This window comes from Cygnus atratus, chromosome 8, assembly GCF_013377495.2.
Source record: "Cygnus atratus isolate AKBS03 ecotype Queensland, Australia chromosome 8, CAtr_DNAZoo_HiC_assembly, whole genome shotgun sequence".
Classification (NCBI taxonomy): Eukaryota; Metazoa; Chordata; class Aves; order Anseriformes; family Anatidae; genus Cygnus; species Cygnus atratus.
Window position 1 is genome coordinate 12182118 of NC_066369.1, and position 13168 is coordinate 12195285.

At 53.3% G+C, this 13168-nt stretch overlaps 1 protein-coding gene across 1 annotated transcript in view; it reads right to left on the reverse strand.

Annotated features, from left to right (window-relative positions):
* Positions 1-307: 307 nt before the first annotated feature.
* PAPPA2 (pappalysin 2) overlaps positions 308-13168 on the reverse strand; it is a 74908-nt gene continuing 62047 nt past the window's right edge. The window contains exons 21-22 of the mRNA XM_035537442.2: positions 1847-1945; positions 308-421 (exon numbers count right to left, since the gene is read on the reverse strand). Coding sequence (XP_035393335.2) covers positions 347-421; positions 1847-1945 — 174 coding nt within the window. The 3' untranslated portion in view covers positions 308-346. The remainder of the gene's footprint in view (positions 422-1846; positions 1946-13168) is intronic.

Consider the following 13168-nt stretch of genomic DNA (forward strand, 5'->3'; position numbering starts at 1 on the left):
AGGGGGGTGAATAGTGACAAAATCCAGAGCAAAGACAAACGCTCAGACGCCGGTCCAGGACACACGTCCGTGGCAGCGTCTGGGCTCTTGGTGCTGGACCCTGCGCTGAGCCCCTCGGGCCAGACCCTGAAGTCCCGGGCAGGAGCCTGTGGGGCAGGGTGCGGTGATGGGGATGGGACCGCCTGGCCTCCTGTTCCACAGCCACCACCTGCTCGGTGGCTTCCACTGCCATCCTCCTGCACGGCTCGTCCTCAGGCCTCCTGCCCCCGGCACCCTGCCACCACCCGTTGGTGCCCCTTCGCTCCTCAGGCGCTCGCCTGACCGACAGAGGTCCTCCACGGCCCCGCTACTGGTTCTCCTCCGCCGCCGGGTCGCGGCACGTGCATTCGTCCTGGTCACAGTCAGCAGCAAATGGGATCACCTGGAGGGACACAAGGGAGAGGTAAGCCCAGACCAAGCCTCCGTTTCGAGGTCCCTGGCCTGCCAGCAGCCCCACCAACCCTCTCCACCTCGGTACGGACAGACTCTGGGCTGATGTTGGTGTGGTGGTGACTGCTAGGCTCTACGCTCACCAGAAAACAGCTCCACCATGGGGTGTCCCCAGTGGTAGCTGCAACCCACAGCTGAGGTTTGTTCTTAGCGTTTTCCTCTTCAGTAACTTGCATTTCAAATTTTGCCATCGGGGTCAGCTTGAGTCTTGTGCTCCGAAAGTCAAACCCCTGGGAGAACTGTCCCCTGGTGGGTGTTAACCATTTGGACTAGGTGAGGCACGTCTAGATTTCGGTTTTACTTTGACCCATGGTGGAAAGCCCCCTGTGTCCATGCCTGAGCCCGTGGTGCTGTCCTTCAACCTACTGCTGGCTCTTCCCGGCTCAGCCATAGCACGGAGGTAGCACAGCCTCGTCTTTTGCACTCCTTGGAGGAGCTCGTGCTGCTGGAGAGCTGGGACCTGGGGGGGACACGAACTGGGGCTGGGTCTCCTGAGAGCCATGGGACTGAATCCCCCTGCCTTCCACTGCAAACCCATCCTTTATTTTGGCCAAAAATGCAGATGTCTCAAACCCTTGAGAGCCATGCCTGGCTCTGAGATGTGATATCGGTACACAGGTTTCACTCATCACTTGGGTGTAAAGCCTTTTCTCTCCTATCTCAACTGGATCTTCCCAGGATTTCATTTTTCCCTTTCTCTCTGTATGTGTGTGTGATGAAAGGAAAAATGATTCAAGCTCCACAACAAAGACGAGAAGATCCAAATTCACATATTTTTGCAGTGAGAAATTATCTCATGCCCTATGGTTTGTTTTGCTGTTGGATATGTTTAGGAAGGATGGGCTGTGAGTACTGGATAGCGAGTTAGATGGGAGGGGTGGTTGTGGTGGGAGACAAAGAAGGGTCTGCGCAACTCTTTCGCTGAGTTGCTCCCTCTGTGCTATTCCTCCTTCATTCCCCCGAGTACTGGGAGGGAAACACAACCCACAGCAGATGCCAACGGACCATGCCAAATGCCAAAGTCCCTTGAGATTGCTCTGTTATACAACAAGGTGACTTCTGACTCACCATGACTAGCACTATGATGGAAATCATTTCTTTGGGACTTATTTCCCAAAATGAGAGGGAATCCTGTGAGCTTCAGCGGGAGCTGGGTTGAGCTCTCGGTCCCACTGGCGTGGGTCCAAACCTCACTGTAATCAGTGGAACCGATGTCTATCAGCTTCAGCTGGCTTTGGTTTAAAATCATGGGTTTATTGATGGGAGAATTGCCTTGCAGGCCAGTTTCTGCAGCCAGGAAAGCTGAACAACATGGCTAGCAGTGACCACTTTATCCTAAACCCAGGCCTGCACTCACCTTCCTGGAGGACAGTGTGGAGGAGCAGCAGTCACCCCCATCATACTGGCAGTATGCCCGGTTGTTGATGGTGTCACACCAGCCGTCTGCTTGGAAGGGCTAGAGAAAGGAGCCGTAGATGAAAGGGTTATTCAAAAGGGGAAGGTTCCCCTCAAAAGCAGAGATCCTTGGTCCTCAGCAAGGCCACCATGCACCCCTGATGAGGCAGGGCCTTGTTCCAGGATGCACAACCCACCTCAAGCCAAGGGCCACCAGAAGATGGTGCTCGTGGGGCAGTAGCTCTGGGATGGGCTTCCTCTGCCCAAGGGAATTGTGCCAGGAAACAAGAAGGCAAATCCACACTGCTCGAGAGTGCCCCAGACTGAGTGCCACAAGACCCCATCCCATGCAGCACTTCTCCACAGAGCCCAGCGCAACCCACCTAGGAGTGAGTTCACCACCTCATCTGCTCGTCCACCTTCTAACACCGTCCTCATGCAATGCCCCCGTAATCCTGCTCTCTGCGTGCTCACTGCCAGGGCAGGGCTCGGTGAGAGGCCGGCCCAGCTCTTCCCTCCATCACCCCTCTTCCCAAAGAGCTTGGCTCTGAGGTTGAGCCTGGTGACCTGGCTTGGGCAGCTAAGAACAGAGAGGCTGTTATGAGGAGCAATGGAGCATCCCTTGGACTATGAGAGAGGTTTGGCAAGGTCAGGAGTCTCCCAGAAGCACTTGTGCCCAAGCCAAGCCAACACTGGCAAGTGCTGGTTGCAAGTTCTAAGCCTTTTCCAGAATGCTCCTGGTATGGCCCTACCCCAGGGGACATGCCCTCAGATTCCTCTAGGCTCTCCAGTGGAGGCTCTAGCCCAGTCCACAGTGCACGGCTCTGCCAAACCTTGCCAGGTTGGACTGCAAGGCTATTATCTGGTGTCTGGGTGGGAAGAAGAGAAGGGATCTTTGATCACTAGCTCCCTGTAGGCAAAATCCAACTCTGGCATCAGCCTACTGATGAATCAGTGGGGGCCCCACCTGGTCCCCTGGGGGTAACAGTGCCCAGCTTGCCCTTGTGCAGCCCAGACAAATGCCCCATCATTAGCAACCTCCTGTACTTTCAGCTGTAATGTGGAAACAGAAAGCTATTCCAAGAGAATAGCTTTCTGACCAGAAATATTAAATGGCACAAACAGCCATTCAGAAATCCACTTTATTTTCTTTTTCTTTCTTTCTTTCTTTTTTTTTTTTATGTTTAGTTACATGAGTCATCTGATCAGAGAAGAGAAACAAGCAACTGGAGCTGAGCAGCAGCCAAGTGGGGCTGCGAAACGAGGCCGTGCGACGGGTGCAACCAAACTGAGTGCATGTGGAGCACTTGCAAAAAACTGTCAGAAACGATCTGCAGCTGAGGTTTATTTATCGCAGATCCACATCAGCCCCGCCAAGCAACAACCGAATGTGCTAACAGAACGGAGAGGCCATTCATTAGCTGGGTGATTATTAATGAAATAATTCTCCCGCTCTGCGCTGGTAGCTACTGGCCCAGCAACCGTGGCCATCCTCCAGGAGGACTGCTGTCATCAGAGAGGCTCCTGGTGGAAACCTGGCCATCCCTTTGCTCATGAAAGCAGCCAGCCCATTTCACTGGGTCTGGAGGCCCCAGTTGACAACAGGGCTTAGGGAAACATAACCGACGGCAGCCTTTGGTGGCCACTCACCTACAGTGCTGCTGAACCCCATAGCAGCCTGCAGAGAAATGTCACCGCACTGGGACCGCCCCGCATCGACCGTGCTGAGGCCAGCACGGTGATAACGCCACCGATTCACACCAGACGAGCCCAAACCAGGAAACCAATTTGTCTTTTTGTCAGCCCTAGACTGGGGCCCAACACAGCCCTTCTGCTTCCCCCAGTGCAGGGAACAGGCACAGGGGTTATGGTGAGCTGCTGAGCCCGCTGGCGCTTGCACTGCTGCAGCCACCTACAGCCCCTGGGGCTAACCCGGGCAGTTGAAGAGGGGTTTTCTTTTCGTGCCCCCAGCTGCTCATCCAAGCCTCTTTCCACCCCAGGAACCACTGCACCTGACTTCCCAGGGAATGTGGGCAAACAGCACAGCTGCCAGAAGATGCACGAAGCCCTGAAGCCAAGCCCTCTGCAAAGCTTGCCCTGGTGCTGGCATAAGCCCAGGGAAAGGGGGCTCTGCATGATGGCTCTCAACTTGTGCCTTGCAGAAGTCACCAGCACTCCCAGCCCCTTGGGAAGCTAAGGAGGACTGCTGGCATTTCTCCCATGAGGAAACTGAGGAAGAGAGGCAGGGTGGTTGCTGGTTTTGGCCAGCTGAGCCCCACATTGGTTCTCCATGGGGACATCCACCTCTGTTTGCAGCCCAGAGGGCCTTGGGGTGCGATTTCACCAGTGCAATAGGGCACACACTCCTCGTCTTCTTCCAAAGAAAAGCTCCGGTGGCTCTCAAAGGACAGCGAGCAAATGTCTCTGGGCCGAGACGTGGTGGGCTTGGGTGACGATGCTGGGGCTGGCAGGTGTGGGGACGCAGGCTGGGGGCTGGCTGCTGGCGGGGACGCGCTCTGGATGCGATTTGCTTTCGCGGCGGAGTTTTTCCTTGAGCTTTGCTCCATGTGTCATGACTCACTGGCAAAACAACACCTGCTGCTCCTGCAGTTTCCATCTAATTACTGCAGAGGATTGCTGGTCCCTGCTGCACAGGTCTGAAATGATTTCCAGATTGTGTCTTGTGTGCAAGGTGGGGGAGGACAGAGGCAGGGACAGGATGAGCAGGAAGAGGCTCTTGCTTTCTCCCTACACCTATTAGGGCTAATTGCCCCCCTCCCCTCAACCCGCCGGAGCCCGTACCCCACCCTAAACAAATACAGGCTCCTATGGCAACACTTGTTGGGGAAACTTAACAGCTCATGCTCCGAATTACATTGGAAAAACATATGAGGGGAAAATAAGAAATGACTAATTGGACCAGAGGCTCCAGAGAGCCAGAAGCATGGGTTGGGGACCGCCAGCCCTGCTCCTCGCAGCCCCGGGATGGGCTGGGACAGTCTCAGTACTTACAGGGCTGCAGCAGGTCAAGGTGAGCTACCAGGGACGGGCTGGCGAGGAGATGCTGCACCTCTCAGCAGATCCCCAGGGGAGACACCACAAATCCTGTCACTTTGCCCAGAGAGCCTCCAGCTGGTTTCAGTCTTTGCAAGCAGAAAGAGAAAACTATGGCGCTGCTGGATGCCCTTCATTTATGGGGGCACATCCGTGGGCTTTGGCTTTCCTCTGTCCATACTTGCATCAGTCTCATTGAGGTCTTGCACGAGTCATGGCCAGGGAAGACATGGGCAGTGCAACCAGCTACAAACAGGTGATGTGAGAGAGAAAATCACCTACAGACACTTGCAGCCTGTCTTTGAGCCATGCAGCTCTGCAGGAAGCAATGCCAGCATGGGGTGAAGGGAGGTTGGAGCATGCCGGTGACTCCCAGAAGGACCTGTAAGTGTTTTAGGATGTGACAGGGAGCTACTCAGCCAGGCTGCGTGCCACCGTGAGCTGGGCTATGTCATCCATCTTCTTTGTTCAGACAGGAGCATCGCCAGGACATGTGTTAGCACGTGGAGATCAGCATCTGGCACTGCAGGGCCCGGGCGATGCGCTGCCCTAATAAAAAGAGTAACCACGCATCCAGTGTTTTGCTCACAGCTTTTTCCTCCAACCCTGCAGAGCCCCCAGGGCTGGGGCTGAACTCACTGGCTCTGTCCCCACAGCTGGCTGATCCAAATCTGACTGTTCAGGGAGCCCCAGGGCCACCTCCTTGGCTTTTGCCCCAGTGTCATCGGTGAGGTGGACAGGGTCCAGATGCTTTCTTCAAACCGCCTTATAAGTGAGTTGATTCACTGCAAAAGAGCCTGGAAGGGTGTGACAGGAATGGTGGTGAGCAAGACAGCCGGAGAGGCTGGGTTTGGGGAAGGCAGCGAAGCACGATGGATAAACCACAGATGCCATCAGTACTGCACATATTTTGGTGCTGTGTCACGGGCAGTTGGTCAACAGTATTTCTCAGGAATGCAGGTTTTGCTCTGGTTGAGCAGACCTGAAGCCCCAGTACCTTGCTTTTGGCAATGACCCATTCCAGATGCTTCAGAGGAAGGTTGAAAAAAGAAAAAAAAAATGCAGCTTGCACCTGGCCAATTATGTACTGCACAGCTCTCCTGCACTGCTGTGGAAAATGCTTGTGATTTCAGTCTGCCCCTAGCTAGAAAAAGCCCAGATCCCCATTTTGGGGGATTAAATCCAGCCTCAATAAGCAAATGTTTTCCCCCAGCCTCCAGGAGGCTGTGCAGGTCCTGGGCTTTGCAGCCATGGTGATCCCATCCAAAGAGGACACGCAGGTCCTCACGTCCTTCACTTTGGGCATCAGTATTTTGGGCTTTGATGTGGAAGGCTTCAGACAATGTACATGCTGGGATGGCCACCTGCCACCCCACAGGTGCCTCTCTGGAAAGCTGTAGCTTTCAAAGCAGCCCCGGAGGAGCATCATTTTGGCACGGGGACCAGCCCTGGAAAAGCTGCTGCTGCTCTCAGCCCCACATCTTGTGCATCGGCTTCGTCGCTGCTGCTTCTGCTCTTGTGGCATGAGTGTCTCCCAAGGCTTGGGTGGGAAGACTGGAGAAGACCGAAGGGAGATGGTGCAACAAGGGAGACAGGGATGTGACTAAGTGATAAACCTCCACCAGGCGCTTGCTCCCCTAGGAGACAGCTGCAGATCTCACAGCATGTATGAGAAAGCTGCTGCAGGGAGGAGGATGGTGAGCACAAGAAGTCTGCACAAGACCTGGGCCACCATAGTCCCCAGGCAAGGTGCTTCAGAGAGCTCTGCTATTTCAGGATGTCTCTTGGAGGACGTGAAGGGTGCCCAAAGCCTTGTTAAAAAGCTGGTTCACTCAACCCTGCTGTGCATCCACCACCCCACAGTCTTTACTTGGGTCCCTAAAAATTCCCCTGTGGAAAAATCCCTGTCTCCATCCCTTCAGCATCACTCCAAACCGCTGTTCCCTTACAGAAAACACAGGCTGCTTTCAGTCCCTCCAGCCACAGCCACAGCTAAAGGGATGCTCCAGCACAGTGTCCCCAGGACACATCCCTTCCTTGCACACACTGACACTGGTGGGGCAGAGAGCCCGGCAATTCTTGGCTCCCCTGGCTTGCCCAGGGAAGTTGACGGGGAATGCAGACTGTGGGAGGAAATGACAATGTTCATTGTTTGGATTAAATATTTTTCTTGGCCCTCTCTCTGTTGCAGCGTGTCTTTTATTTCATTATTTTTTCTCCCCACTCCCCGACACCCCAAGCACGCTGACTTTCCCTCTCTCTTTCCTGAGGCTCTCCAGCACGCAAGGAGGAAATCAGCTCCGAAAAACACAGGGAGGGACAGAGAGGGAACAGAGCTGGCTTCTGCTCAAAAGTTTTTTTGGGATGCCTCGCTGCCCTGGGCCACTTCAAACAGCAAGCAAGTGCTACCTGGCCGACTTCACGCAGGGAAAGAGAACTCTAGAGAGGAGAGATCGAGAAATTTGGGAAGAAGCACCTGGGACGAGTGGCTCGAGGAAGAGGAAAGAGAAATTCCTGCAGATCCAGCGCTTGACCCAATATTTCTGCACTACCTAGTTTCTGTGCTGCTTTTGAACAGTCACAGCTGTCCCTTGGAGCCACGTGCCCACAGAACGGCTTGCTTGGAGAATTCACAGACCCGCCCCAACACCTCTGACACAGCCAGAAAGCAAAACAGAGAAACACCAGTTGTTTCTGAGTTTGCTGGTGTCTCTGAACCATTCCTTATCAGCACAATGTGCAGGCTGCTTTCATCACCTTCTCAGGTCTTCAGGAAAATCTGCTCCAGTTCTGGCATCCTATGGCCCACGCCTCATAAAGAAAACAGAGGCTGGCTGCTTGAGAAAGAGCACTCCACGTACTCGAAGGAATACTTGAAGGAAGAAGGGATGGGCTGAAAGGAGGCAACCTGCTGTCCGGTTTCAGCCTATGTGCCATCACTTGGACTGTGGTGCCCAAGGCAAGCAAGTAACTGCTTGGCTCCCAGCAGCCTTGGTAATTTGGAGGTGCTGCAGGCAAAGAGGGTCCCGTGGACATTGGGTTTCCTGCAAACATCTGGGCCCAGGGATGTTTCTTCAGCCCTGACCCTCGCTCCTCAGAGAGCCCGCATCTCAGCAGATGGCAATCTGGAAAGGGCTCTGCACAGCCTACGGGGGCAAGAGGGAAGGAGGGGATGGAAAGGTGGTGTAGGTGTAGGTGAACACCACATGAGAGCAGATCTTTGCCTGAATAAAAGCATCTGTGTCCATGATCTGGTCATGGTGGGCTCCCCTTAGCCTTATCCTTTCTACACCCTGATCTCAGTGCTCACAGAAGATGAGGGGAGGAAGCACCCAGAAGCAGCAGAGAGCAGGCAAGGGGGAGCACAGGGAGATGCTGCACGGAGACAGTGCTCCTGGCAAGCCCAGGGCTCCCCGAGGTGGGCCCCCACATGCAGGAAGCCTGGGCTTCCCCTGCCACGAGCACCAGCCTGCCGTCCTGCCCCAGCACCTCGCCTGCTGCCCAGCAGGGGATCTCCTGCCAAGCCGTTCGTGCAAAATATGTTGCAGGATAGAACGGGTTATGGAAAACAAGCCCTGAAAACCACAAGGGCCTCCTGACCCACTTGTATCTGGTTTCTGCCAAGTTCTTGTTACAGATCTTAAACAGAAAGAAAAACAATGTACGAGGGATGAAGGAGCTGAAGGGGAATATTCGTGTTGGAAGAGCAGTTGGCTGGGCTATGCTTGGGGATGTTTGTTTATTATCCAATGCAACTGGCTGATTTTTATTTCAGCGGGTGCTTTCAGTGGCTTTCCACTCCTCTGTCTGTGCCCCTGGCTGCACAAAGGCACTGCAGAGAGTGGGGAGAGTGGGACGGGGGGCTCTGCAACCTGTCCCTTTCACCATGCTCCTGTGTGATTGCTTTGCTTCCCTCTGGTTGCTTTGTCTCTTAAGAAAATGTGATCTCTGTAATCACACTCCACATGTGTGCAGGGGACAAAGGTTCTCTCCTGCTCATACAGCCCTGCCTGGTCCTTTTTGTATCTCTTTAATAAGGATCCTATGCCCACCAATATTTTAAATCCCTTTCTGAACTTAAAGCTACTGCCCACCTCTGCAGCCTCACCTGCCAGCCAGGTTCAGAGTTCAGGGCTCACTGTGTACAAGATATTTTCTTTCACCTGTTTGAAACCCCCTTGCCAGCCTCTGGCAGTGCTCCCTAGTTCTGCATCCATCTTACCCAGCACTTCTGTGACTTGGCAAACCTCCAGCAGCCTCCTGGTCTCCAAGCTGGAGAGTCCCAGTCTTTTCAGGATGCCTAGCTGTGGCATCCCTTTAATCACTTTGATTGCTTCACTGCATCCTCTGGAGATGTGGAGGCCAACATGGCACACACCAACCGATACACGAATGTACCAGAGTCTTGGGCAACTCACAGAGTCCTTTCTGATCACCTGGACCACAAGGGCTTGTAGGCTTTGGCAAGACCCCTGAGGGAACAGCAGTCACACAGCCTCTTGTTTGCTTACAAAAAGAGCAGTAGGATCCTCTCCCCATTTTCAAAGCCAGGTGGCAGGCAGAGGAAGAGTGCAGACTGGATAAAAGAGTCACAAAATGCTCCCATGGGGATGGGAAATGAGGTAGTGGTGATATGAGCAGGATGAGAGGGTGACTTTAAATTCTGGCCCCGCTGAAGCACCTGGTTGCTCCAGAGAGTCTCCTTGCAGAAGCTGGGTCACCTGCAGTCCTCACTGTCCTAAGCACCAGGAGAGCAGAAGCAGGTCTCTCTCGGAGCACAGCATCCCACCAGCATCATGCTCCTGCCTGGTTTCCTGAGCTGAGCTTTGCCATGGCATAAAATCAGAGTCCTGGGGGTCTGAGAACACAGGGGGTCCCGTTGATGGTGAGGACACCCCAGCAGGGTGCCACACCCCATCTGCCATCGCTTTAATGCACGGTGGGACCCTGATTTTAGATGAGACTTCCCAACGTCCCTATTGAATGCATTCTCAAAGGGGTTAATTGTGGCTGACAAATGCTGGCCACAGGCCACGGACATGCCAAGGGAGGGTTTTATGCATAGCGGTGAGAAGGGCCAAGGATCCTTCAGGGTCCTCGGCTACCTGTTGGGTCACAAGCCACGGTAACAGCTTTCAGCCAGAACCATGCTTCGATCCCTAACTCCTAATTGCCACTGCAATTACTCAGGAAAACCATGAAAGAGAGAACAGCTTAGCATTTTACGATCGTGATAACATGGTCGGCAGCATGCACAAGGGCAGCGAGACCTTGTCCTCGTGTGGCGAAGACCTGAGAAGGCCCCAGCAGCTCGGCCTGCCGGCACCCATCGCACCAGATGGCCATCTTGTGGCCAAGCCTCCAGCCATGCCCTAGCCAAGCCAGCCTCAGGCAGAGCCCCCCAGCCTTCCCCTTGGCCGTCACCCTCTGCCTTTCCCCCAAAGGGCACCTACTGCAATTAAAACTACAATTAACCCTTTGCTGCCCTCACGCAATGGTGAAACGGAGCCGGGGGTGAGGTCAGCATGTTCCAGGAGGTCTTGGCTGTCTGTGTCTGCTCGATCACCGCGAGAGCAGCCCATGTTCCTCTGAGCAGGATGGTGGCGGTGGCTCCATCCAGTGAGTAATTCTGAGTAAACACGGTGATGATAAAATAAGTGACCTTTTCTACCGGAACTGCAGTATGAAAAGAGGGGAGTCCCTACGGTGGGAGAAATCGGGGTGCAGAGATGGTGAGTAGCGTGGACTGGAAGATGCTCTCCTCTCAGAGATGTGGCAAATACTGGCCACACTCATGCATGGACCAAGCACAGCACCAGGCCCAGGGTGGGGAGGAGAGCCTTCTCTCCTCCTCCTCCACCCAGCCACAAGCCCCCTCCTCTCTCCCCCCAGTGCTGCCATCTGTTTTTCTACTGATGGCAGGGGATGAGATGTTCCACTGGCCCTCGAGAGGCGAAGTGCGCTCAGCGCTAACTTGTATTCCTGACGAGCTCCTGGAAGGCTTTGCATCCCGAACTATGTGCCTCCGTGCCGCGGGGATGGGGAACTTGGCAAGGTGCAGCAAGAGACCGGGAGGCAGATGGAAGACCAGATTAATGGAAAGAGAAAGGATGTGGGGAGAGGAGCGAGAGGGATGAGCAGGCAGGCTGGTCTCGCTGACAGAGTTTGAGAATGATGAGCGAGCATCCCTCTGATGCCACTGTGCGGTGACTTGAAATTTCCAGCAGGAGATGGGTGAAGTGGGGCCAGGTGGGTTGAGGCTGGGCTTGGTGGCTGCTGCCATGCCCCAGCCTGAAGTGAGTCCTCCAGGGAGAGGCTGAACAGCAGGCAGGAGGCCTGCATTCCTCCCAGGTAGGGCTGCTCCCCTAGCTGAGATGGCCGGATGAGAATGCTTCCTCACCCAACGCGCTCTCTGCCGTCAATGGAGAGAAAATGACATCTCCGAGGGGTGACCTGGACCTGAGGGGACCTGCACAGGCCACTGGAACAGCAGTTGGCTGCTCAGTGGAGAGCAGAGGCTGGGCTCCTAAAGGAGGTACCCCTGGTGAAGGATTGCTGTGAAATGAGGAGGAATCTGGGACTAAGGTGGCCTGCACAGCTGGCAAGTCAAAGCTGAACCATGTCAGACCCAAGAGAAGCTAAAAAAGCAGAACATTTCTTGTGCAGGCAAATGAAGCAGACACAAAAATAAGGGATGGGGAGGGAGGTGTCATGCAGCAAAGCCAGATTAATGGGTTGTATTCCATCTCTACCCTACTCTTGCCATCTGATGTCCCCACATCCCACAAGAATTTGGCCCCAAGTGAAATGACCTCCAAGATCTGCAGGGCTTTTGGTCACAAAGATCGAGGCAGGAGAAAAAGAGCAGTGAGGCAATGTGGATGCAAGCAAGCACAGATGAGGTGGGAATGATGTTCAGGTCATTTCCCCTGGTCAAATGAGGGGACTGGTAACACCTCTCTTCTCCCCAGTGCCAAATAGACCCCAGAGAAATACTTTGAATGAGACAGTTTTGGTAATAGTTGTGCTTTGTGGCAATGTAATGACTACTATAAATCCCATGTTAAAAAATAAAATAAAAGAGAGTTGTCTAGCAAGACTTAATGACCTGCAAGATTGTGGAAGAAAACCCAATGAAAAGAGTAATCAGAGACATGAGAAGGGAGGAGAAGAACAGGGACGAGGCGACTGTGAGCTGTTTCTAAAAGGAAAGCACGAGGGCAAAAGAAACAATCTGAAGGATGAATCTTCATTAGTATTGCAGTGAGTGACTGTGACCTTAAAAATAGTCCTGGGCTGATGAAATTGCTAACAAGGAAGAAGACATTGTTCCACAGAGGAGGATCAGGTTATCTGACAAATAGTTAGATGACCTGGAGAACTAGGGAGAGAAACAGGATGACATTCGCTTGTGTAAAATTGAAAGGCAAGCTCTTATACTGATAGTAAAACATCTGCTGTTAGCTTGGAGCTCATCAGTTGGAAACAAAGGATGCAGAGAAAGATCTGGGTGTACTTGCTGACCTCAGGATCTCTCTGAGCTGCCAGACTGATGCAACTGCAGAAATGACAGCTATGTTCCTGGGTCCTATCAAACAAGAGATTTCCTGCACACAAAGGCTTTCTTGCAGGGCTTTGGTGAGATCTCAGCGGGAAGAGTATGTACTGCTTGGTCATTCCTGTTAAAAGAATAATTGAAAACAGAGAAGGTGTAGAAAAGTATACAATTGGAAAGATGAGAGTGGACTCTTTTTGCTCTTAGGACACTGCAAGTTTTTGGCTTGCTTGTTATAGCTGTAGGCTATAACTTTTGTCTGGGATTGCTTTCTAAAAGTAAATGGGGATGACAAGCATCCAGGAACAGAAAGAGCTTGTGTTGGCCACAAGCATGTTTAGGTGGCTAACGAGAAGACAGAGACCTGGTGTGAGATTCAGGTAGTCGGTCCCTCTCTCTCACACACACACAAACAGGCTGGCATTTTTCCATCATCCTTTATGGGACCTCTTGCTGAAGACACAGACCAAAGGTGAGGTGCAGAACCATCCTGCTTCAAATACATTGCCCCAGAGCCAAGCTGAAAGGCATGCTATAGAAAGACATGGAGCTCCCAAGACACCGGATCCACCACCAAGCCATGGTACTCGACCATCCAATGCCTCTCTAGCACACAGCAGCCTATTCCCCTAAGCTAGTAGCCCATGGGTTACAGGAGAGACACAGCACAACAAT